The 27,170-nt window shown below is 35.0% G+C and overlaps 4 protein-coding genes across 5 annotated transcripts; 2 read left to right on the top strand and 2 right to left on the bottom strand.

The window, feature by feature from the left end:
* Positions 1-1,649: 1,649 nt before the first annotated feature.
* Positions 1,650-9,251, top strand: LOC118262781 (nuclear receptor subfamily 2 group E member 1). Its single transcript, XM_035574384.2, has 7 exons — positions 1,650-1,856; positions 3,512-3,627; positions 6,185-6,628; positions 6,708-6,812; positions 7,029-7,439; positions 7,518-7,664; positions 8,847-9,251. Exons 1-7 carry the CDS (start codon positions 1,741-1,743, stop codon positions 9,083-9,085), a joined length of 1,578 nt encoding a protein of 525 aa, XP_035430277.2. The 5' UTR covers positions 1,650-1,740; the 3' UTR covers positions 9,086-9,251.
* Positions 9,252-11,032: 1,781 nt separating this feature from the next.
* On the bottom strand, positions 11,033-11,757 carry LOC126912422 (uncharacterized). Its single transcript, XM_050704425.1, has one exon. The coding sequence runs from the start codon at positions 11,549-11,551 to the stop codon at positions 11,054-11,056; it is 498 nt and encodes a 165-aa protein (XP_050560382.1). The 5' UTR covers positions 11,552-11,757; the 3' UTR covers positions 11,033-11,053.
* A 959-nt stretch (positions 11,758-12,716) lies between these two features.
* Positions 12,717-23,001, top strand: LOC118262804 (proton-coupled folate transporter). 2 transcript variants are annotated; one of them, XM_035574426.2, is made up of 9 exons: positions 12,717-12,973; positions 13,934-14,128; positions 15,748-15,922; positions 18,117-18,302; positions 18,805-19,095; positions 20,465-20,619; positions 21,097-21,265; positions 21,945-22,104; positions 22,331-23,001. In XM_035574426.2, the coding sequence occupies exons 1-9, from the start codon at positions 12,938-12,940 to the stop codon at positions 22,413-22,415; spliced, it is 1,452 nt and encodes a 483-aa protein (XP_035430319.1). In that variant the 5' UTR covers positions 12,717-12,937; the 3' UTR covers positions 22,416-23,001. The 2 variants fall into 2 exon arrangements, with proteins under 2 accessions (XP_035430319.1, XP_035430310.1); XM_035574417.2 differs by lacking the exon at positions 12,717-12,973 and adding an exon at positions 13,656-13,805.
* Positions 22,437-27,034, bottom strand: LOC118262825 (putative serine protease K12H4.7). The gene is made up of 9 exons (XM_035574445.2): positions 26,661-27,034; positions 26,095-26,282; positions 25,780-26,015; positions 25,404-25,539; positions 25,149-25,296; positions 24,834-24,993; positions 24,467-24,599; positions 24,155-24,324; positions 22,437-23,835 (listed from the first exon to the last, which is right to left on the bottom strand). The coding sequence occupies exons 1-9, from the start codon at positions 26,859-26,861 to the stop codon at positions 23,723-23,725; spliced, it is 1,485 nt and encodes a 494-aa protein (XP_035430338.2). The 5' UTR covers positions 26,862-27,034; the 3' UTR covers positions 22,437-23,722.
* Between the last annotated feature and the right edge of the window lie 136 nt (positions 27,035-27,170).

The raw sequence follows: 27,170 nt of genomic DNA, 5'->3' as shown, positions 1-27,170 counted from the left end.
GATGCAAATTTTGCAATGATTTTCATTCAATATGTAGGGTTACTCCTAACTTGTTTAGTATTTAGTAGATGTTAAAATTAATGTCGAAAATATTTATGCCTAGCATTGTTAGGCCCGGTGACGCGAACATTTGGTCTAGGTAATTGGTAACCTACATTCGTACTTGCATGTAAAGCTATGACCATGCCCTAGTTTCATATTTATGAAATGAAGACGTGGTCGTATGTGAATCATATGAAAGAAGTTTCGATTTCAGTATTATAGTGCAGGGAGGTTAGCTAACACTAACAGTAACTTAAGTCACTTTCTTGGCCATACACTAAGATGTACTTAACAGTATTTTAAGGGTACCAGTATTCTATTAAATGATGGATCAAAAAGTGTCAGACAATTGACCTACCTACATATACAGGAAATATATAGGATACTAAATGTGTCGAAATGTATGTTGCCGTACCCTAACCGGGTTTCATGTTGAGACAAATGCTCCTAATTATGTATCATCTTAATGTTCACATGAATGCAATAAATGATTTGAATTTGAGTTTGAGTTTGAATATTCCAATTAAACCAGAAAAAAAATTGGATGAGAAGAAAATAGTTTCCACTTCTCTCCTTCTTTTCCTTTGACTTATTGTCAACTCCAATCTATTTAGGAAAGGCCAGTCAAAGCTGACCTATTGACATAAGTATAAGGTAATACACCTTCTATTTATCAGTCATCTAATCTATATATTAATACGTGATGCAAAAACTTTGGACCGCTTTTTACGAAAATTGCGCGGACGTAGGAGCATAAAATTTGGTACACTTATAGTTTATGTGTAGGAGAAGTGCAGGACGCTAATATTTTTCAAAAATAATGCTTATAAAGTACATTAAATTAATAAATAAAACATCACACACACATGCATAGTATCTGATCGTATTTGACAAAACGTCAAAATCGATAGACATTGCGATGATATTGACGTCTCATATGAATAGAGTTTTATAAAAGAGTTTGTTTGAGTTTGAGTTAAATAAAAATTATCCTTGAACGTATGTTAAGTGGTAAGTATTGTAAATTAAATCGTATATGGTTGAATTTCAACCACTAGGCGACCACTAGTTATAATTATTACATTTAAATTAAGACCTGTAATACCTACCTTAACGTGCAAATCAATATTTTGAGTTTGAGTTTGAGTTTAGGTAATTAGCATAACTACAATGAGGTATGGATTCTCGTAATGAATAAAGAAGCAAGAACGATTAATTATATATCAACATAACTATATGACTGCACGTTTGCCGCGGTGGCTGGGCAACTGGTTGCAGTGCAACTTGTAGTGGCCCTGATTCCCGCACTGAGCAACTGTTTGTGTGATCCACAAATTGTTGTTTCGAGTCTGGGTGTCATGTGCATGTGAAATTGTATGTTTGTAAACGCATCCACGACACAGGAGAACAACCTAGAGTGGGTAAACGTATAAAAAAAAACTAAAATCTCCCGTTCATACTCAAAACCACTCGATTCACTTACTCCACATTGTATTGCTGAATGTCACCCTAATCAAGTGAAATCCTCAATTTGTCCTTTCTACTACGGGTGTATGGGTGCTCTACTAGATTTTCTGGCACAAAATCATTGATTGTATTCGAAATTATCAGAGAACAAAGATGTTTGAATTTGTCAATAGAATCGCCTTCAAGTAGTTTATGAACAAATCTTATGTTTATATTTAGTTACCCAGGAGTATGGAGGCTAAGCCGGAGACTTTGTGTCGAGTTTGTGGCGACAAAGCTTCGGGAAAACACTACGGCGTCGCGTCATGTGATGGCTGCAGAGGGTTCTTCAAAAGGAGTATTAGACGGTAACTATAATTACTATGTTCCCATTTTTGATTACCTCTGTATTATGTTGTTGGTTCTATATAATTATGAGTTGTTTGTCAAAAGGTTCAGTAAAGGCCGAGTAAACATGTCCATAAAGTTATCGATATGGATACCTGAATTAGGCAAAGTATTTTGGTCAAAATGAAATTATTTTTTATACAATTGCTAGTGTATGGGCCGTGTGAGACTGCCTTGCTAATTTGCTTATGGCAGCCACACACGATACAGTATAATTGCGCAAGCTTGGACTTGTACAAATTCACGTATTTCGGAGCCGACCACAGATGGCTCAAGCATGCTTGCACAAATATCATTTCACTGATATTCGTACAAGCGTGCGTACCTGCTCCATTTAAAACAATATCATTATTCTTGAGAGTGAGCTACCTGATTGCGTTATTTTGTGCTATGGATGATGCAGTAGCATTAGTTGCCTTTATTTTAGCTACGAAAAAATTGAAAACTCACAAGAGAAATCGAAAAGTATAGACTAAAGACTGGTTAATAAAAAGAAAAGGTTTTAATTTTCGGTATTGTTCAGTTAATTTATTATAAGCAGCATTTTTTTGTCCCTGTGATGGTAGTTTTTACTTTTTATTTGCCAAAGACATGGCTTATTTCTATAAATATTTATAAATTCTTCCATAATATCACGAACTCCATGTCGCTCAGAAGTCTTGTTCATTTTGGCGCCAAAACGACGTGCGTGCGTACGGTGGCAAGAAAAGTCTGAAACTTGCGCGCGCTCCCACACACGTTCATGTAAACTTGCACAAACGCAAATTTGCACAAGTTGGTAATTCAAATTTTGAACTTTTTAAAGAACTTGTACAAGTGAATAACTTGCACAATTATCTTCCAACACACGATACAGAATACTTGCGCAAGTATTCTGTATCGTGTGTGGCTGCCATTATGTTTAGGTCCTGACAGTTTGAGTATATTTGTGCAACCTACCCAAATTTTCTTTTGGTTGGTATTTGTCAGATCAGTCAGCAACACACATGCGAGCTGTCGTCAAAACTGATCAAACTGTTGTGGTTCTTTTCTTAAAATATCACTACGAAATAAACTCGCACGGTTCTGATTCGGTTGACTACCCGAAGACGAGTGTGTTTTTTTTTTAATTTTGACGTGTATATTCGCTGTTGTATAAGGTTATTTACAAAAAATAATTAATTACATCTCAAATCGTCACATTACATATAAGAACCCTCGAAATGGTGTTCAGGGTCATGGGATCAGGAGATATTAACGAGCTATTATGTTTTCTTCCATTTTATAAATGGAATATGGATAATCTTTTAATATATAATATTTAATTTAAACTCAATAAGTTAAGAAAGTTCTCATGTTATTATTTTAATCGCCATTTGGGTTCGACACCAAGAAACGGTAGATGCTTATCAACAATAAAGTAACAAATCAATATGCAACGGCATAAAAACGATATCAATAACATAAACTACATATTAATAATACTATCAATAACTAACCTAACACCTATTTTAATAGATTTATTGTTTGTATACGTTTCAAAGGTGAAAGCTTTACATGAAATGGTAGTTCTTGCACAATGGACTGGCCATTCACAACAGTTTGTAGTGTAACGTGTCATTTACTTTGTACCCAGTAATTTGGACTACGTGTGTAAAGAAAATGGACGGTGCGTAGTGGATGTGACGAGGCGTAACCAATGCCAGGCGTGTCGATTTTCCAAGTGCTTACGCGTCAATATGAAGAAAGATGGTAAGTGATTTATATTTATACTTTTGCTAAGATGTTTTCCATGGCATGTTGGTGACTCGTTGGTCCAGATCGGAAGCTGAATTTACAAATCATTATAGGAAACACATTATGTTGTGTCGTAGTCGTAGCCAGTCGCCGTAGCCGTAGCCATAGATGTAGTAGTAGGCGTCGCCGTAGATGTAGGCGTAGTCGTAGCCGCACGCGTAAGAGTAGATGTAGGCGTAGTGATAGTCGTAACCCTAGCCGTAGGTGTAGCGGTAGGAGTAGCCGTAGCAGTAAAAATAGTCGTAGTCGTAGCTGTAACCGTATGTATAGCAGTTGGCGTCGACGTAGGCGTAGCAGTAAGCGTAGCCGTAGCCGTAGCAGTATGCGTAGCCGTAGCCGTAGCAGTAAGCGTAGCCGTCGCCGTAGCCGTAGCAGTAAGCGTAACCGTAGCCGTAGCAGTAAGCGTAGCCGTCGCCGTAGCCGTAGCAGTAAGCGTAGCCGTAGCCGTACCTAAAGTTATACCCATAGCCGTAGATGTATCCGTATTCACAGTTGAAACCATAGCTGTTATTGCAGCTGTAGGTGTAATTGTAGCTGTTGTCGCAGCAGCCGTAGGCTATACTTCCGGCTAAGTTTATTAGCCTTATATGCAGCTCAGACTATTCGCGGCAATGGCTGGGCATTAATATTTCAGTGCAGATCTACTCTTTGTGTGTTCTACAAATTGTTGTTTCGGTTCTGTGTGTGATGTTTATATAAATTTGTTTGTAAACGCATCCACGATACAGAAGAAAATCCTATTATGGGGTACATAAAAAATGATAATAAAAAGAAGAGAACACACAGTACCTGTGTGTTTGATGCTCTCACATTGTTGTAAGTACTTATTACTAGCATGGCAAAAATTTGACTACACTGATATATCTACAATCTTAAATAACACGATTACTTTTATTATTGCAATTCAAAATGATTTCTTAGAATATAGCAGAAATGTAGCGATATTCAATAGTAATCAATAGTGAACACGGTCGAGCACTTGTCTCAATAAAGTATTTATCCAGGGTGGCTCCTTCGCAGCATGTCTTTTCCATTAGGAAACATTTCAAGTATTTGCGGTAGACAAGTGTTGGTAAGTGGTGAGTGAGAAAAAACGCAGGGGCCGGGAGCGCCGAGCTTTCATCTTCCCTTTCATGTCAGTGTACAGGTTCACGCTCTCACCAAGTCAAACATCAACAGAATCATACAATGAACGCCGTAATGACACGGCATTATGTACCTAGTTCGCGTCTACTAGCAAGAATTATAATATTTGTTTTTCGTTTTCACATTCCACACACAGTCACCACTAACTCGTGCCTAGATATTTTCAACTTTCGATGAAATAAGGAGATCTGATATGAATACGGTTACTTTTATGTATCTTTTACTGAAACACAGGACTCCAGATCTTGACTCAATGCTTAGTTTCGCTGAAAATATTGGTTTTAATTTTACATAAATTACGTGCGACGCTGCCGCCGGCCGACGTTCGTGGCCGTCTGTGTTGCGTTAGTGAGGTACGCGACGCACTTATATTTTTTATAATAAAAAAATAAGTAATAGAAGAGTGATATAGTTTTTTATTATATAATGGCGAATTTATAGTTTATAGGTGCTACCTATCCATCCAATTATGTAAATTATTAATTTCAAAGAGCAAGTAAACAAAATTACAAGTTAAGGCTCTCTAGCTTTTTGGTTAACATAAGTTTATTACCACTCTACAGAAATACGGTATCCGTGTCATCTAATACATAGTTACAAAGTACTTAATACTAATTTAGTTAATACTAAACAAAAGCCTCATCCTATTCCCATGAGCGAACTATATTGAATTTTCATATTCAACATAAATTAAATGTAGAAGGAACGAGACACATTAAATGGTTTTTAAACAAGATTGCATCGAAAAGTAAACAATGTATCATGATGGCAAGTTGTCAACAGCAGCCGTGGTTCACACAGATATTTATTTACACACGGAATGGAGTGCAAGCCGCGCCACCACTGATTGCCAGCGAGTGGTGACGAGCGTCACCGTCAGCGACCGTGCCGTCTTCACTCTCACCCCTTAACAAAGTTGTTTGCTCAGCACTTATTATTCTAGTCATCAGATTTCCGATGTTTATGCATTATGATTGCTTAGTTTGCTTACCGACACTTATGAATCAGTTAGTAGGTGGAAAATGTTTGATAATTGTGTTTTTGGTTGGGTTGAGTGAGATACACATTTTTTTTTTTTTTCGATATTTAAATGTAAAAATAAAGTTGAAAAAGATGAAAATTCTAATGCAAAGATTAAACACCAAGAAATTAAGACTTAAGTCTTTCATAGTAAACAGGCACGAATCGAACAGTAGGTTTTACAGATAACAAGCGATTTCATCCATAAAATTAATTTCAATTAAAAGTTACTTTTACAATAAATGGAATGTTCAGCAGAACATCTAAGAACAGAATTATTAGAATGAATATTACATCTTTGTATTGGGCATATGTAAATAAGAAATGGATTTTGTCGTGTTTACAGCGGTACAACACGAGCGCGCCCCTCGTCCGTCGGTAGCCGCCCAACACCACATGGCGCTACAGAAGCTCGGGTACAACTTCACGCGACAGCAACCTTTCATGCCGAGTCCCACCCCCCTGACCCTGTCCACGTTCCCACCTCTTCACACATATAACGGCTTAGTGTCCGCCCTCCCCGACGCAACCATACACAATTCCTTTCTGGACAGATCTTCGTTTCAAGACTTCCCCCCATCGAGACTTCCGGACGCAATGTCGGCCGACGCTCCTCAAATAAGCCCACTTCTCAACACCCATGTCAGTGCGCTCAGTCCGCTCAATCCATTTAAGATTCCATTGTTTTCAGCGTCACTTCACTATCCAGTTCCACACCCCGCTTATATCCCGACTAATATTCTGTATCCGCCAGTCGTTACATCATCTGCTTCCACAAATACTTTGGAAAGTAAGTAATCTCTTCACTAACATCCAACAGAACTAATAAGTTTATTATAGTTTGGTAAAATCATATTTTAACTCTACAGAACAACCAGATTCACAACTCTCTGAAAAAATTAAAGAGGACGAAGTATCTAGTTCTGAGGAAGCTTGCAAATCTGAATGCCAAGTGGAAACGATTGTGAAAGAAGGTGGGTTCTGTTGATTGTTAACGCAAATGAATAAGTACCGTATATGCTATGTACCTTTGTGAAGCGCTGCGACTATCCACTAAATTGCCTGGCGCTATTTACTTGTACCTAAGCGACAGCAAAGTTATCCCATTGACTTTTGTTTCACTTTCGGTTCAGAAATGTAATCATTTTATCTACATAAATGAAATATGCGATAATGTTATTTATTCATAGATACAAGAAAAGCCACACTACATTCTCCTACAAACTTTGAGCCACCAGTGCACATTGTATCAAAAATATCAGAAAAACGTACTCAAAGTGTAGACTATAAGCCGTACACATTCGTCGATTACCTGAATGACCGCCACAAAGCAATGCATGTTGTAGATAGCCACAAGGCAAGCTTAGATGGCATCTCAGAGATGACAACAAAATTAAAAAAGTATTGTTTTGATACTTGGAAACTTGACGAAGAAGTCTACACCCCGGCTGCGAAGGTCTTAGTGACTTCGGTAAAATGGCTACACGGAGTTGGCACATTCGTTCATATGAAACCCTCGGAACAAATAAGTCTATTACGTAGTAAATGGAAGGAACTATTTATTCTTACAGCAGCGGAATATTCTTTTTACTTCGAAGAAGGTAATGTGTTAAAAATACTGTGTACATACTACTAGTAGTTATTTTTGTAAGAAAATACATAAACGTGCCTATTTTCAGATTACGATGTCTCCACCATTGCGTTAAAGTGGCCTCAGATCAAAGAGGAGCTCAAAAAGTTAACATATCTGTTGAAGAGATTATCTCAGTGCCGGCTAGATAGATCTGAATATGACTGGCTGAAATCCACCTTGTTGTTTCGCACAGGTAAGGAATTTATCACCTTCGTAGTTTATGTTATCAACATGAACAAACACGCACGATGTCATTCGTGCGTTAATTTAAGTAGATATTTATAAGGGCGCATTCCCACCAGAGATGCAGATATGTAGCTATGAAGATGTAACAGCTAAGCTGTGAAATTATGTGACCGTTTCCACATATACTATACTTATATGGAGCTGTGCGAGGAAGATACGCAGCTCGAGTATGCGATGTATCGATAGTAGGGAAGCCATTCATAGCACGCATCTTTTCATATAAAAAACATAGCTTAGCTGAGTTTCCACAGTGTTAAGCTATGTGTACAAACGCATGCACAGCAACGTAGCATAAGGCCTATGCCCCAATAAAGCCTATTTTGAAAATTTCCCTCTTCCCGATGTCAAATGGTCGCCAAAGTTTGTAGAAGTGTGCATGCACATTACTTAACTAATTTGAGCACAGCAAGCAACCCGTGCCGCGATTATGTTGGAACCTACAGACGAAAACAATCACGACGTGGAGCGCACTTTAGTTTTTATAAAATTCGAGTAGCGTAAACTGTTAGTATTTTTATATTTATCAGTATACGACGTGCCGTGTTTTGTCTATATGACAATTATACATTTAGCCATCTCCTCACATTAGTGAAATAGCTATAATATCGGTGTATTTCATATAATCGTTGTTTTCTTTACCTATGTGCCATGCCCTAATAAAGCCTACAAAAAAAACGTGTAGGCCTTATTACGGCATAGTTGTTTTTCAGTAATTTCATAGAAAAAGGATCACCAGCTTCTGCCAAAAAGAAAGCCAATGGATTTTGTAAAAGATGGAAAACGCTGTTAAAATGGTAGAAAGGGGTAAACGGGGTGAATAGAGGAAAAGCATCATAAGTAGACTACAGATGAAAGAATATGATTTAGCACCATTAAATCATTATAAAATTTGCCACTAGTCCGTTGCATTCAAGTTCACAACTGTATTCTTACATACATAAGTTTAGACTAGAAGCGTAATGTCTATTTCTTGAAGGGGTATACCGTCACGTCTATCACTTGTTCCAAGCTGTACCTACTAGACGTGACGATAGGAACAGAAATGAACATAAAGATCGATAGTTCACTATCATCAATAATAATAGTATGTATCATGATTTATAACACAAACTTTTATCAATTGTCACAGACTCTACGGAAACTCCATCAGCTCACATAGAGATGCTGCAGGATCAGTTCTTGATGTTGTTACAGAAGCATTGTGCAGCCAAGGACTCGACACGTTTCGGAAAAGTTATGCTGTTGCTACCCAGCATATGTTGTACAGCGAATAAAGAAACACTAGAGCATTTACTCTTCCCTACCACTACTTCCTTAGACGACATGTACTCCGTTCTATCGCGAATACTTATGTACACTTCAATGTGAGCCATATATGTATGTAACTTAAGCATCAATTTACTATACGGACCAAAACACACACTAAAATGTAATTAACTAAAACATGTGTGAATGTATTACCTACTTGTTGTGTGCGTCAGCAAAAAGAGTGTTCCATCTACCTATTAAAAGGCCGGCAACGCATCTGCAACTCTTCTGGTGTTATGAGGTTATCACTAACCTTCAGCTCATCAGGCGACCCGTATGATCTTTTGCCTCCTATACTATACAAAAGAATGGATAATTACAATTGTACATAGCTATGTCGTAAGCCTAAGAGTAAATCCCGTTAATAAGATTCAAGGTAAGTAAGTACCAAGGTATACGTCCATTTAAGATAGCGTTCTCATAATACTAGTCAGTAATTTAAGTAAGTAATTATTTATTGAATTGTAATCTTAATAATGTAAACTATGGACGTAAATTATTGTAAATATTTAGGTAATTCATAATAAAAACGTAATCATTGGTATTCTAGTCAATAGAAAATAGCCCATCGCTCGCTATACAATATAAAACTACCTATAATAATGTAGCACAACTAAACTACCTACTTATCTAGTTGTTACCCATTTCCCCGCTTGATCGCGGTGCAAGGAATAAAAGTAACCTAAAGTACATTATCACCCAGTCTACATGTAAATACTAATATTATAGTTACTGCATGTCCTGTGAGGTTGCAACACGGGCCTGTTGGAGGAACAAACAAATACTTACTCAGTAAGTAATATTTTCAAAATCAACTGAATAGTTCGGTTAGGGACAGCAAAATTGGTTGTATGTAAAATCTCTCCAGAAAACTTTCCCACTCTAGTCGTAATAAGTAATCCTATACAACGTATTGCAGAGTTAAGTTATTAATATTATGGTTTTGTCAGTTTTCGTGGTAAGTGTATTAAAAATAATTATTGCTCAAACTATTCATGACCACCACTATAGACGGACTAATAGGAAGTAAGAAATGTTATGCGAGCAAAATGAATAGCAAAATCTTAAATGGGGTGATTTATTTTATTTGTTAATTACAAAAAAGGATGAGCAACGCAAGCTTTCTGTTTCTTTTTTCTCTATGTCACTTCTTCTATACATTTCGATATTCCGTTATTGTCAACATCTGTAAGACCTCTTGTACACGTACGGCGAGTTAAGAACATATACACATTAACGGCACTGCTACAATCTAGAAATTAACTTTCAATTTGAACATTAAATCTTATGTCGTATGATATATTTCATAATAGCAATACAAAAAATATCGCGCGCTGATAACGCACATATTTTCGTATTGTTTTGAAAGCTAAAAACGCCGTGCTGCGCGCTTTTACGCCATTTATGCATACCATGACCCTTAGCCGGACGGTTGAAAAAACGAGAGACTTGTAGATGACACGGTAGAGCCACCGGGCGAGACATCTGACATTGTACGACTCTGTAGTTTTATCTAGAGTTGTGCCTTGAGCAGGACGAGCTATGTTTTACCTAACCGACTTCTTTTCATCACCACTTGAGTCTTCAAATGTAGGCTGTAAATAATTAAATTTAGGTATCTTTCCAAAAATCACATTTAAGCCGCCCGTCTTATCCCATATTACAAGCCCCTCCTGAGTCAATGTAATTAATAAAACTTGGTTTATGCTAATTTTATAACAAAATCGGGAATCAGCGTAATGTCATGAATCCTTGCATGGAGAGCCGCACACTGTCGACACACTCCCATAGATACGGACTCCCATAGACAAAGCCATACAACACTTGAAAATAACGCCATGCGTAGACGCGACGCGTTGAGGGGCAAACACGGTGCGCAGCGCCGTGCCTACAAACTTCCATAAGGGTCCATAGAATACTGACGACCGTGCCTACATTCGGTGTAAAACCGTATGTGTACAAGAGGTGAATCCTAAATATTCAGGTCTTCTAAATGAAACTAATTTGTATTACAGTAATAAATAAAATTTAATTCACATATATGACAATGGTGTGTATTTTTTTCCTAAATCCATTCACGACTGGTAAAACATAAAAGTATATTAAAATCCAATAACAAATAGCTACTAGTAAGTATAACCCAGCGAAAGTAAAGAAACCACCGATCACAGCAAAAATGCATATAACCATTACACAGAAGACATCCAAGGCGAAGTACACACAAGCGAACCTTAAGTAATATATTATTAACTTTTCGTTGAACCTTATTGCACCGACGATGAGTATGATGTTCACTCCACATAAAAGTAATCCCAGTGTAGCGTAAATATGTAGAATGATCTCAGTAACTATTGGATGCACTCCATGATTTAACAACGTTGAATCCCCCGAGGCATACACCATGAACAGGTATACACATGGTATGAATCCTGCCAAGGCTATCAGTATACATCCATTCCTTAGTGAAACGCAGAAGCAGCATACTTTTGATACCAGGCAGTACCTGTTCAGTACACTTTCTACCATAATAAATGCGAGAACTGTTCCACTATCGACTCTAGAATGTATGAATCACATAACTATATAGAAAGGTGGAAGAAGAACCAGTTGCTTTGTTATATACCATAATAATAAACAGAATTTGAAATAAATAACGAAATAAGTCAACACATTGTAGATTATTGTCACATATCTGCTTGACAGTTGATAGTTTTTCTTTATAATAATTATAACTCTCTTATTTGCCTGCAAGACAGAAAGGCGGTTGTATCAAATTTTAGAACAAAATTAATTTGGCTATGATTCTTGCTCTTCAAGTCGTCACACTTGCCAGCAGCGCGTCACTACACCAAGAGTTTCCGTACGGATTCTCGAGCTAAGTTTTCAAAAATGCGAGTGGTTGCGGGTAGCACCTATCAAATGGGTACATAGAATATCGAGGATTCTCCTTTTAGCAATGAGAAATGAAATCACTGATCTCATCATCATCGCGTGCACAAACTAGATTCTGTAGGTAGTCTGTGGTCACATCGTAACCAGCGTAGCGTCCGCGACCACGACATTTATTTCTAACGACGATATATATCTCAAAACCTATTCATCATATTGATATAGAGTTAAATATCACGGAATACAGAAACGACAGAATACAGAAACTATTTTTATTTTATTACATGTTAAATAATATTTTTGATATATCGTCGTTGCTAATTACTGCATTGATAGTGAAAAGTGATAATACAACGGAACAGGCCGGCTCGACCGGAGTGATACCACGACCTCACAGAAAACCGACGTGAAACAACGCTTGCGTTATGTTTCGTTGTGTGAGTGTGTTTACCAGAGGCCCAATTACCCCCCTTCCGAATCTTCCCAATACCCGATTCCCCAACAACCCTTAAATTCCTAACCCCCAAAAGGCCGGCAACACAATTTTAACGCCTTTGATCTAATTATATAAATAAAGTACCTAAACCTTCCTCCAAGAATCACACTTTCTATTGCTGAAAACTGTAAAAAATCAGTTTAGTAGTTTTCGAGTCTATCACCTTCAGATAGACATGGGATTCCAATATTTTAGAAACGTATACACATTTATTGTCTCCTCTTATTTTCAGTAAACTTACATTTAGATTTTTATTTTCTGCTTGGCAACCTTAACATCTTCACATGTGACACTGACAGCTGTCAGAAGCCATGCATCTGGCAGTTGGCACATTGTTTTGGCGGCGCGGCAAAATAATGTACGCTGATAGCGTGTAGGAGACCGGCAAGTGTCTAAAACGACGTAAAAAATGTGTTATTAAATAAATAAAAAGTTAAATAGTTTTGTATTATAAATACATAAATAAATTTAAACAAAACAAGCAATTTTATGTCGTGTGAAACCAATATAAGTTTAAGTAAATAAATATGTCTTCCATAAATAAAGACGACGAAATGTGTGTGGTAAGTAAACAATAAAGTTATGTGGTTTTTTGGCTTGTTTTGTGTTCTAAATGTAACTGTTGTATTGCGTAATAAATAATACAGGAAGCATCTAAATTATGTAACCATAAAATGCTTGCGAATAGGAAACGTTGTAGCAAATTAAAAATTCTTAGCTATAATTTCGTAACTACTTTACAACTTTCTTTTATGTCTTAAGAAAATGTTATGCGCTATAATTTATTTGCAAGCTTCAGCGACTGCGTGTAATTGTAATTCACATTATATGCATTTTTTTACGCTAATTACACTGGTACACATAACCCAATACACGTGAACATGCATAGTGCTCTCTTTGTCCGTATTTGCACGGCTGTTTTTGTGATAAGGCCTCTTTGATGCAATCGTGAATAAATAAAATCTTACTTGAGTGCGCCATGTGAGACTAATATTTATTGTTAACTTATCTCCATATCTTGACCTTTCAGCTAAATAGTCAGTATCAACACTGTCAAAGATTTATTTGTCGTAATAATGTTTTTGTCTATCATGCCACAAAATTGTTACAGTCATAGTATTAATGTCTTTTTAAAGAGTAAACTGAAACTAATTATTAGATTAAAAATAAATAATTATGTGTAATCTCATTAAGATTACATATGTTATGCTGCAAGTTTCGTTCATATTTACTCCAATAAAGATAACATTCAATTGTTTATTTAATCATACCACTTGAGATAAAATGATTTTAATCTTATTGTTTGTTAATTATAAATGTCACACCAATTATAGTTTGTTACTCAAATACGCTGTATATAAATTAGACAAGATGAACTTCTTGCTATTTGAAAAGGTATCCACATTACAAAATTATACATACTATAGATATTCATCATCATATTTATAAATATGTATCAGCTCTAACCCAGTAGATTTAAATAAAAATGCACCTTCTATATTACTAATACAGTTTAATTTTAGGTGGACAGGAGGAAACCATGGTACAAATATGTAACAGTAGAACCGCCAATGTTTCTCTACATGATGGCATATATGATAACAAATGTGATAGAGCAAACATTCTATGTGTTCCAAGCTTGCACGGTGAACCATGGCTACAGCCCGGAGATATGCTACAACATCAGCAGTTATAGTGATATTAATAAAGAAGTGCAGGTAAGTTGATGTTGATTTTCTTATTTTCTTGTGTCCATGTAAAATTTAATGCAATAATAGTACATTTAAATTCTTTATTGTACTATCTCTTGTTGTTGTAAATTTTTGATGCAACATACATAACAATAATTAATGTATTAGGTTCGCAAAAATGTTGAATGTAATGTCCAGTTTCACTAGTTATGTTTCAAATGACAGCTAATCCCACTATTGTAACAGCGTCCTAGTCAAACTGGATGTCATTCGCATTGAAAATAATTTGGACTTATCAGTAAAATAAAATGTTCCAAAGCATTAATGCTATCGTTAATTGATTTGACGATATATTTAATTCTTCTAGTTAGTTTTGAGGAAATTAGTTTGCTATTTAATGTGGAGACATATTTTGATGGTTTTCGATATTAATTTCGTATTTGGGTCTTGTGTTCGTGTTATAATATTGGTAATTAATAAATAGCACGCTAAATATACATTAACATAATGTTGTACTCGATCTCAGGATCGGATTGGACTCTTTGCACAGCAGAAGCGATTGCTACTGTTCTACCAATGGCAATGAGGTTTTATTTGGTTGCAACGAAGACGATGGTTAGTCATTGTTCATACAAATATGCATTAACTAACTCACGCCCTTGCCCCGTAGGTAGCTAGAAACTACGGAGCGCCAAATGCTTTGAATCTTACTTATCAATGAAAGTATAAACTTTCAATGATAATTTATGGAAATTAATTCGCTACATTTTAAGTGTGGTGGCGGAAGAGTAGAATAGGCACGTTTGACCCCCACTCCACCCCTATTACCTGTCGTAAGAGGCAACCAGCACTCACTGATAAACTGCGATCTCCATCTCGTATTCCACCTCCTACTACTACTGTAGAGGAAATACATAGTCTAGCAGTGTGAACTATTAGATAATAATCATATTATTATGCTTACCCAAACTATAATTACTGAATTATGAAATTAAGTACCTAACTACATTATAATTACGTAGGAAACTGTAATAATAAATAAGATAAGAGAAATAAACAATATTTAGTTGAACTTGACAAACTTGCACCCACTTGTGTGTGTTACTATTACTGAGATACCTTAATTATCTTGAGACAAAAAATCCTCATAACATTACTGTACCGTATTTGGATGGAAAGGAAAACAAATTTAAGGCTCTTGATAACTACAAAACTACGTCAAAACCAATCAAATTCAAATTAACTAAGTACTTATTGAGTAAGAAATCGATAACGATGCAAATGTTTATGAAAACGGAACTTTGCTCACTGTTTCGTGTGTACTTAAAATCGAAGAGCGACTAAAATTAATATTAGGTAGATTTTGATGTGTATGCGAACAATGTTAGGCTGTAGCACTGCAGACACTATTACCTACAACAAGATCTTTTATTTATTTCTCAGAAGTAAAATCAGATAAGGCGTATTTTATGCAGCGTAAAAAAAAAATATATTTATGGATTAGGTTAGCAATTTGCTTTGGCTGCATCTCTACTATACATATCTTATGTATCTGCGTTCTTAGAATAACAGACTAAGGAATCTTTAGCAAGCCATTCCACAAAAAAGAGGATTTATCTTTAAACTTTGTTTTGTTCTATTTTCAGCTAACAGTATCAACATTCCACCAATGGAACGGCGTCGCTGGCCACGTCGTGCCTCTTCTACTTGCCTTTTTCTTAGGTTCATATAGCGATAAACGAGGTAGAAAAGTAATACTCCTCGCCGGCCTTCTTGGAAAGCTATATTTCTCAGCAATGATCACATTAAATACCGCCAAAGGTGAGTAAAGAACCATTTATAGTTCATCCAAAAGAAACTTCTGCCTATTCGTTGAAGCAAGACTTTCATTCAATATTTGATTGACCAGTGGAGTGGTATTTTACTACTAGGTCCAATATGGTCAATCATAGAATGATAGAACAATATAATTGAAGTACGATATCGGTTCTACAAAGGCCCACATGGACCAAATTCATACCTATAAACATTATACACTAGCTTCTGCCAACGGCAGCCTATGTATTATTCTAGATCATAATCTAGCCGTGTTCTTAAATTTTCATCCCAATCCCTTCAGCCGTTTTGACGTGAAAGAGTAACAAAAGACGAAAAACTTTCGCATTTATTATATTAATAGGATTATACATTAAATATTACCTATATTATAATGTTTCGTTTGTAATGATTCAAATCAACTCATCAATTTTATCTGAACCGTTTTCCGCATTGTATAAGAAATTGATCTCATAAGAACTTTAGTGAATAAACTTAATCTTATCTTTCGTTTTTCATCTTATCTTCCTAAGTCTTACGTGACTAGTCACGTCCGCACTTAAATAACTACTTTCTCAGCAATTTAAAACTTCAATATGATGATAGAAAAAAAGAGGGAAACTCTAATACATAATGTAGAATGGGTACAAAATGTAACGCGATCACTTTACTTTAAAAGTAAACTTCGTAAAAATATAAAAACTAATTGTATATAAGACGAGACACATTTCTATTGAAGGTAGTATTCAGTTCTAGATAAAAACGTCTGTCTGTTACGATACAAAATGTTTGTTTCTTCTTTTGGTTTTGTATTTCAACCGACTACAATTTCAACATAAACCGCGAGGTATTTCTCAACTCCGTGGGATATTTTTTATACGAGTAAAGAAAGCTCATGACGAAGACTGATCTACTCCTCGTCAGAAAATATAATTATGAATAATGTAATATGCATATCATAAATGCTGTGCCCAACAGAGTCCATAATTGATTCTCAGTTATAAAGGTAACACCTACAGAAGAACAATGAAATATTAAGTATTGAGACAGATTACCTAACCAATATTTTTCAGAACGCTTGTGGTTTTATTTCTACGAATATTAAACGTTTATACACTATTCTTGGGAATCTTGGGATAAACAGACGCATAACTGTATTGAGTTTTATTTTGTAAACTTCTTAATTCATTTTTTATGAGATCTTAATATTACCTAACGAAGTACACCATCCATTGATTAGATGTGACCTGCGGTTAAACGTTTCAGACCTATAACAATACTTTATCAATAAGATAATTTCCTTCATGACTTGTACATTCGTATCTAAATACATAGTACTCGAACCATATTATGCCCAAATAGATACTCTGATACGTCCATCACACTGATTGTTTGACAAGTCAAGGTCTTTATACACGTAGTAACACACGAAAGCGGAAAATTACTTCGTAATATGTGAATGGTTTTGTATGATATTGTCGTCTTTTTGCATTCGCGTTCCATTATGAGATTCAATGCCGTTATTATTGTGCAGTACTTGTTATTTCTGCTGTGTCACCTTCGTGCTTCGTGACTTAAGCACTAAGCGACTACCTATTTACAATCACTAGACTACCATGCCGCAAATCAAATTCATCCCACCTAGTCATAGGTACCTAGTCAATCAAAAGAAAATAACTAGGCAGCATCCATAGCTCGAATATATACATGTGCACCGAAGCTTACATTAATCATGATATCGCAGAAGTGTTTAAAGATTTTAATACAACAAGTGACAGGTATTAGAGTACAAAACGCTAAGTTATACATACACTCGGGATGATAGCGTGATTAAAATTATACGATTCCCAAATACGAAGTTTCACTAGAACTGGCTAAGTCTTAAAGCCATGTTAGTTAGGCCCTTAGTCAGTTCAATAAATATTCAGGCTGGTGATTTAGTCGAATATAACTAGCCTTCGAACCAAAGAGAAGGTAAAAGTATACAAACTGCACTGAACTTAACATTCGTCTGCAAGACAATGACGTCCATGATTAGGGTTCTATATACTTATAACTTATAAGTAGTTTTTTGTTAATGAGGCATCTAAAATAAAATTCACCAAGAGACCGATTTCCATATATTCTACTATCTAAGTTCATTCTGATTGGTTTCCACTCGATATTTACTAAATACAATTGTCTTTCATTCACGTTTCAGCATGGCCCGTGGAATACGTGATATACACTGCGGCACTGCCTAGTGCCCTAACCGGTGCTGACCTAGCAATATTCGCTGGCTGCTTCGCCTACATAGCTGATGTTTCTTCATTAAAGAACAGAACATTAAGAGTTGGCATATTAGATGTAGTTTACTTGAGCACAATGCCGACTGGGGTAGCTATAGGTAAGTGCAAAAATAAAACACCTACATTCTCCAACAACTTTCCTAATGCCCAAAACGCCGGCAACGCACTTTTAACGCTTATGGTGTTTCGGGTGTCCAAGGCGGCGGTGATTGTTTACCATCAGGTGATCCGTTATGCTCGTGTACCGGTTTATACCTACTATGAAAATATTATAATAATACGATACGTATTTCTTCATTTATATTTGTATGAGGCGAAATATAAAATTCTGTATTGAAAAATCCAAGAGCAGGTAGGTTATTAATTATGATATGATAACTGAGTCGTGCTAAGTAATTACGCTTCTAATCACTCAACAAAACTAGCGGCTATTCATCCATAATATCCTGTAAAGACGTTCCTAAAACACCGGTGTATTACAAAAAGGCCTGAGCGTTTCATTACCAACTTAACTCAAATTCTAAACATCGATTAAAAAGAAAAGTTTACAAAACAAGTGAAAGTTTTCTGATAGCTGATTCCAAACATTATTGTTTGCAGGTAATTTGCTGTGGAACAAAGTGGTCAACCGATCCTTCACCATCATGTTTGCAATCAACACGTCGCTTATGGTCTTAGCCACGTTATACACTATTATTTTCTTGAAATGGCAGACGAGACCAGAACAAAAGTCCTTAGCAGAAGCTGGTGTCAAGAACCCGATAACTGACTTCTTTGATGTTAAGAACATCGTGCATACCGTCACGATACTCACACAGAGACGACCTAACAATAGAAGGCTATTCCTATGGTTCCTATTAATATCAATGGCATTTTACACTTTCCAAAGAGGTAGGTTTATGATGGAACCCATATAGAAATAGGGATGATGACGGGGTATGGAAATACAAAAATAAAAAAGTAATTTAAAAAACTAAAAAACCCGACTGCGTTTCTTTATAACATGAAAATTAAAAAACCCTAAAACAAGAATACAAGAAAAATTTAAGCAGTCGGTTTTTTAGTTGTTTAAATTACCTTTTTTTATTTTATTTTCTTTTAGTTTTATTATTTATTATATTATATTTTGATATATCCAGTGTCACTCTCACAGTAAATACTAACAAGCTGAAATCCATCGAGTCGTTCAGGCTAGAGAGTGGGCAATATTCAAATTTGGCGCCAAAAATCCGCCGTTTTGATTTTTTTATTATTTTGATATATCCAGTGTCACTCTCACAGTAAATACGAATCCAACGACACCTCTCAAGCCAAAATCCATGGAGTCGTTTAGGCTAGAGAGTGAGAAATTTTCGAATTTTGCGCCAAAAATCCGCCATTTTGTTTTTTTAAACATTTTGATATATCCAGTGTCACTCTCACAGTAAATACGAATCTAACGACACCTCTCAAGTCAAAATCCATCAAGCCGTTTAGGCTGCAGGGCGTGCCAAACAATTATACATACATACATACTTACATACATACATACATACTTACATACATACATACATACATACTCTCGAAAAACATAACCCTCCTTCTGGCGCAGTCGGGTAATTAGACACGTAAACAACACGTAATAAAACGTACTTAGAAATGACGTCACGTGATATTAAAAATATCTTCGGAAGTATTCGTTTCCGTAAGAAAATAAAAAAGTGTCTAATATTTTAAAATAATCTACCAGACGGACCCTATGAGTAAACTGAGCGTACAATCTAAAGACGAAATTAATTTCACCTTGTCTATTGTTTTTCTTTACCAACTACAAGTCAACTTAGTTCATCATAAATATGTATAATCTCCCAGAGTTCTGCCGCTTGCTTATAAATTCACATTGTAACATGAAATCGACGTCTAAAAAAAGACACGAACTCTTTTCGCTTGTCAGCGATTAGTTAGCAAAATAGTTTTCAATATAACCAGCTAATACTCGAACCGAGGCAAATTATTATACAATCCATCGATTCATAGAAAACTTGTTGTTCATAAAAATATCGTTATACAATATTTTGTTTATTCTGCATGTACAGATAATTACACATACCATGTCATCTTTTTCTATTACCAACTTATTATTATAGCTATACGATACCAGAGTATTACGCAACGAAAAAATTCATGACAATGAATCATAAAACAATTTGTCTCAGCTTAATATCAAACAGTTTGTTCTAATCAAACGTGATTTATGGTAATGATGTGTTATTTGTTCCAGATGAGCGGTCTGTGATGTATTTGTATACTATAAAAGTGTTTCAATGGGACACCACATCGTTTAGTAACTTCAGAACATATTTGAGCACTCTCTATGTGCTAGCCATGCTGTTTGGTATACCTCTAATGACGAAAGTACTGCGCTGGAGAGACACAGTCTGTATCTAATGATTAATGATGTAATGTGTTTCTACAATTTCTGCAAGTCGTGTGAAATGAATAATGATGATTGCACGTTTTACGATTATACACACACACACGTAACTACTTAACTTAGCTATATTAATATATAGGTAGATGATATGATAGATGTATGTAGGACAAAACTGCATATACTATGATCTGATGATGATCTGAATGTATAATGACAGAATTAATTATCTATTTTGCTTACGACTGTACTTACACGTAGATATTAAGAAACGATTGAAGTTGAATATTTATAAACAGCTTAAATATAGCAATGTAAAAATATAAAATACGACCGTGCACCAAGCTTGAAAAAAGAAACTTCTATTTAGATTCCTTATAATAAGAACTGTGCCAATATACGCACCATAAAAGTGACTATGTATTCACATACCTAACTTCAAATATTATTTAATACATTAATTTTGGCATTTTTTGTTTCAGGTAATTGTAATGTTGGGTGCATCTGCGCATATTTGCGGACACTTGGTCTATGCCCATGCGAAGGTAGATAAGCTATGGTACCTCGGTGCTACCTTCGCCGCGTTCGGCCCTTGCGTGGCGCCACTTATACGATCCATGACTTCGAAAGTACTTCCTGCATCTGAAAGAGGTTTGCTTAACATTCTACTATAGTTTCTAACATTAAAGTTTTAAAAAATGGATAAACTAGGCTACTTGTAGGCATCTAGACCTTAATCGGACCGGATTTTTTGGGCTCTGGTATCCCCTTATACAACGTCAAGTTGTAGACTGAATAATGACACTATTGGGACGAACAATAACGTTCCCTAATTTTACGGTGACTTAGTATTCACCAAGTCACCTGCCAAACGTGGTGGTTAAGGCACCTTCTGTTCAGCAGTAAACATTTTCCAGCTGCTGATGATGATGTCTTCATAAGTCATGAGAGTGTACAATCACAAATGCACATCTCATCCAGATGAGGGATAAGCTAGGTCATATTCAGCCATTGTATTAGGCACCATACTGAAAACAAATTCCTAGTGTATATTTAATCCCAGTAGGGCTGATGCCTAATCCGGAGCTGCGGACTACCTAGCGGGCTTACCGGGACTCCAGCACGACAAGCAGGAGTAGGAACAGGGTGAACGGGGGAACTATTTAATCGCTTTGCCTACAACAACCAGGTTTTCAAACGGTGCAACAAAAATATAAATTGATTTGAATATATAGATAAAGTAACTATGCAATAGCAACACGTGGATTGTAGTTTATTATACCATAAGTCATAGTTATACAAATATTTTAGTAATGTTTTATGTCCCCAGGTGTGGCGTACGCTTTCCTATCAGTGATGGAGAATGCAGTAGCGATGTTCGCGTCAATTATATATTCACAATTATACAAAGCAACATTAGACACGGAATTTGTTAATTCTATATTCTACCTCACTATTACAACACAAGTTGTTGTTTTCTCGTTAACATTGTAAGTACATTTCATTAAGTTCTTGTTCTTCATTTAACTTGCTTTTTAGTTAAGTAAAAGCTATTAGAAGATTAAAGTGGAAGTATGTATTCCACTACATACTTGTTCGTATCCTCAAAAATGTTATATATTTTAAATATAAATAACAGATCTTAATATAAAATATGTAACAAAATAATGTAGCTTGTGTAACAACGTAGCATATAATAAGTTCATTTGTTTTCAGTATCATGGAACTTATGTTGAAATGCAAACCACTAGAACCTCTGTATGAAGCAGATGAAGAAAGGAGAATGTCAACATCATCATAACGCAAAATAAAACAACACTAGTTAATGTTTGAAACATTCATATATTAAGTACTTACTACAAATTGTTATAACTTCAAAATCACTGATATGGAACTTCATTACAAACTACAATCATAAAACAGGTTTAAACATAAACAAACATTTCCAATTACGGACATGTTACAAAGGTCAGTATAAAAATTATAGACTTATATTACAATAATAAGACTAACGTGAATGAAGTACAAAGAAATCATTCATGAAATAAAAAGCAATTTGATGCCTTGATATTTTGTGTAAAATTATAACGACATTCAGTGATATTTATAAAATGCATTGCATTTCTCTTTGTGATATATATAACTAATTTAAAAGATTGTAAAGAAATTTATATTATACATATCTAATATTCCATTTAATGGAGACTAAAATCGAATACATAATGATATTTATTATACTGCTGAATTTTTAGATGTAAGTTTTCTATAAGTTAAGTCATGTACCGGAAACAAGACATTATTGGTTTATCTTTTTCTTATTCCAGTACTTTAGGCTAAGAGACATGAAATCATTGTTCTTCTATTGTTAATAAATGCTGTATTTTACCTATACTCTTTTACTACTTTTACATCAACCCGAGTAAGTTGAGATTCAAGATACCAATGTCTAGCAATAGACTTTCTAAATAAACTATTGTAGTATGCTATCACCGAGTTATAAATTATAAATAATAATAATTTGGCACCAAAATGTTCAACATCATGTTGAATAAATGCAAAAAATTGAATATACTGGAAAACATAATTATTACTACATTTTCTTAAAATCTCGGTTTTATAAAAATAACTAAATACCTTGTTATCCTAAAAACGAAAAAATAAGGAAAATAAGTCTTAACAACAATTAGAGATACAACAGGAGTTATTACTTACAAAGCATGCACAATAGTAACTCTACAAAATATAATCTTAATTTTCAATTCATTCTCAATCTTAGGTAGTATTATCACCAATCAATCACCTTCGTAATAATAATATAATTGCACCACAAGTTTTTGTCTTATCCTCTCTTTGCCTACACTATTGACCATATAGCTGTAAAATATGAGCCTCTATTAACTATCTACAGAGCTAACAATTTGGCATAAAACATTCTAAGAGATTCTTGTTATTATTATATCAATTATCTTAGTAACCTTCACTAAATAGAGACAAAATGAATAAAAGTTCAGTAAATATTTTTAATAATAAGTAGTTCCTTAAGGATTGCAGATCTTTGTTTGACATATGTATTGATATTCTGTTCAGCTTAGGAACAAGAAACGCTTGTTAAGGCTGGCCCACCCATCCAGCAAGGTACTGCTCAATCTCTAGCCGGGCCTCAATTAATTCGCTGGAGTCATTCTCACTTCGCGGATACATATTAGCACAATGTGCGGTACCTGAAACATACAATGATATTACAAAGCTGCCACAAACAACATTACAATAAGGAAAACCGCCAAATAATAATAAGTATGTAACAGGTTGCAATTAAACAACAAACATGTAAAACATAGAATGGTATGTTTGTAGATTGATATTGTTAATGTGTCTATTATGTGTGTTATACACATAACATCAAACAAACACGACACAGATAACACTGAGGCAAGATAACAAAACATTTCCAATATGTTTTTATTATCTACTATGTACTGAATTCCGCTGTAAATAAATAACTGTTACAAATTATTGTCAATACACATAAGTAAAAAATACCTTTAATGTAAATGGCTGGTGCATCATTGTCTTGAGTTTTAGTGATTCCTAAAGCATGCCAAGGGTCCACAGAGCCATGAACGAATACCACTCTAGAGACGGCTATGTCAAGAGCACCATAATTGCTGTTAGTCCAAGCAGCTGCTGCATCCACAAAGTCAGCGTTGTACCTGAAACATAAAGTATATTACCAGTTGTCTTCATAAAGTCATAACATCAGACCATCATCAACAACCAACATATTCTGGATTCATTTTAGTTTATAACTGATTTTAAGTTTAATGGGTACATAATTTTTTTTTATTTTCTTACTTTTTCCCAAATATGTCTTCACACTGCTGTATAAAGAAATCAAGTGTGAAGTTATTACCAAACACTTCAATTTCCCCTGAGGATGTCTGGTAAAATCCGAATTCAGTACAAGTTTGGTACATCCACTGTCGTGCTGCAATGAACAATATATAATATTATGTGATACAAACTTGAATTTATTATTATATAAAAATAACAATAAACTAATTACAATATTTTACTATAAACATTTTTGATTGGAAATAGATTCGATGCCAACATGTTTTCATTGCAAACAAAGGCTTAATTAATTCATTCTTGAGTAAATACTAACCTACCTAAGGAATTTATACCTAATATATAAACAAGAACTAGAAACAACCCAAACCTCCTTCTGATCCCCAAGTCATATCCCTTAATTCTTTTATCATATTGTCATAGCTGTAGTCCAAACAGGTTTGATTGGTTTTGTCCAGGATAATAGAGTTAAAAGCTGCCAGCTTCTTGTATGCAGGTTGTGCCCCAGGAGACAGGAACATATTACACACCTAAAAATAGTTTATATTTAGATAAACAAATTCCTCATCAAATTAGAAGTACTATTTCCCTGCAAATATACATTATTGTCATTAAGTGCATTATATTTATATTATACTATAAATTAAGTACAATAACAACAAATTATATTAATATGTGTCCTTACCGTATTGATAGTAAGATTCCTGTATTTAACATCTGCACTGATCCTATTGTCTTCATTGTATTGGACCAAATCAGCAAAGTCATCAGCAATGGAATTATAGAAATTCCGTATATCATTTGTTGAAGCATTTGCAAATGGTTTGCAAACTCTGTAAGAAACACATGATCAAGAGTATAAATGAACAATGAATTATTCACTATAGATTTTTGTGGAAAATGTGTGAGCAGTATTTGCTCAAATATGAACATCTGGTACCTGAATTCTTTTTCAACAATGCTTGGATTAGTTTGCATAAGTGTTGTAATTTGCTTGTGTGCCATTTTCAAAACGTCAACACAATCTTCACCACCAGTTTTTTCACGCAAAGCATCAACAACCACCTCGTAATATTCTGAAATTGTACAACAATTTAGCAAACTCGGCTTCTCACTATTATTAAACCCAGTCTAGTTCAAAGCTTATACATACTATAATTTATACATACTAAACGTTTCTCAGGGGAGTACCTAAGTAATGTTTAGAAAAATAAATAAGAAAATTTACTAAAACCACAGAAGAGGGTCTAGAAGTAAGTTTCTTTTTTCATTTGCATAGAATAAAACAATCAGCAAAAATACAGGATAAACCATACCCATAAAATTAACTTTAGCCAGCAAAGGACCACTGGAGGACACAGCAGCATATACAAGGTGTGGATACTTAAGTCTCAGCCAGGCTGCCAATGAGCCAGGGTATGAGCCACCAAAAGCTATCCAACGAACATTGCTGCGCAGTTTGTATTTGTCATTCATAGCATTGATGAAATTAGCCAAATCTGCTAAGGCTTGGTATGATGACAGGTACTGCAAGTTCTTTACACTGATGTCTCTGTACGGATGGAATAATTATTAGTTACAGTTACATGTTTCATTTATTGAGTCCCATTTTTAAAGTAAACTATTCTTACTCTGTAGGATGACTCTCTCCATAGTAGCGGTGTTCAAGATTGATGCACAGTGCTTTAAACTTCTTAGCATAATCAATCCAAGCCCCTTTGACCATCCACCTGGCATCGGCTGGCCCCTCACCACCAATCATCAGGAAAACTGGACCTTGGTTATTGAAGTCATAGAAACTATCATTCACAAAATAACGCTGTGAACAAGAGTGACATTTTATTTCACAAAACCGATGGCCAAATCTAATAAAATGGATTTAGCTGCTCAGTGTGAGAATAGGGCTTTGCCTGGCAGTAGGACAGTTACAGGCTGAGGTAATGAATTAATAATACCATCTATATATAATTGTCAGTAGGTATAAATACTAACAATTATTATAATTATAATAGGTAACTAAAAAAAAAACACATGATAACTACTATCAAATCATTGGACTATACCTAGCTTATAAGGTCAATGGTCACATATATTATCATAATTCACAATGAAATTATTAAATAATCATGAGCAAGTACAAAGTAAGTCTTCAGAAGCCAAATATTTGTTAAAAATGGCAAATCTATATTTAAGTTACCTGTTTCCATGTTCGCAAATCAGAGGGGCTTGAATGATCCAATTTTTGCTTGAACCATTGTGCTGGAGGTAGTGGCTCCCCTTTATATCCTCCCGGTGCTCCTAAATTACCCCCTTTGCTTCTACCAAGTTTAAAATGTTTCCCTCCATAAACTGCGTAACACAATATTAATAACAAACAAGATAAAGTGATAAGCCGCATTTTCTTAAGACTATCAAATATTTGAAATAAATAATAATTATGTTTTTTAAATGTTTTTTTTTACTTCTAAAACCGCCCGATCTGAAAGACTGACAACTTCTGATGAATTGATAATTTCTAACTTGACTTCAGCAAAACATACCGAATGACACAACAAGTGACACGAACAAAACAAACTAATTTTAATAAACTGCCAGTACAAAATAAATTATTAATAATTAGAGATGTTCATTAATTTCTCAGTCCATAGCGATTGGGGATAACAAATATGACTAGATGATTAGTTTAAAAGTAATTTTATACATTTTG

Source organism: Spodoptera frugiperda, chromosome 25, assembly GCF_023101765.2.
Source record: "Spodoptera frugiperda isolate SF20-4 chromosome 25, AGI-APGP_CSIRO_Sfru_2.0, whole genome shotgun sequence".
Lineage (NCBI taxonomy): Eukaryota > Metazoa > Arthropoda > Insecta > Lepidoptera > Noctuidae > Spodoptera > Spodoptera frugiperda.
This window is presented reverse-complemented; position numbering and strand designations above follow the sequence as displayed.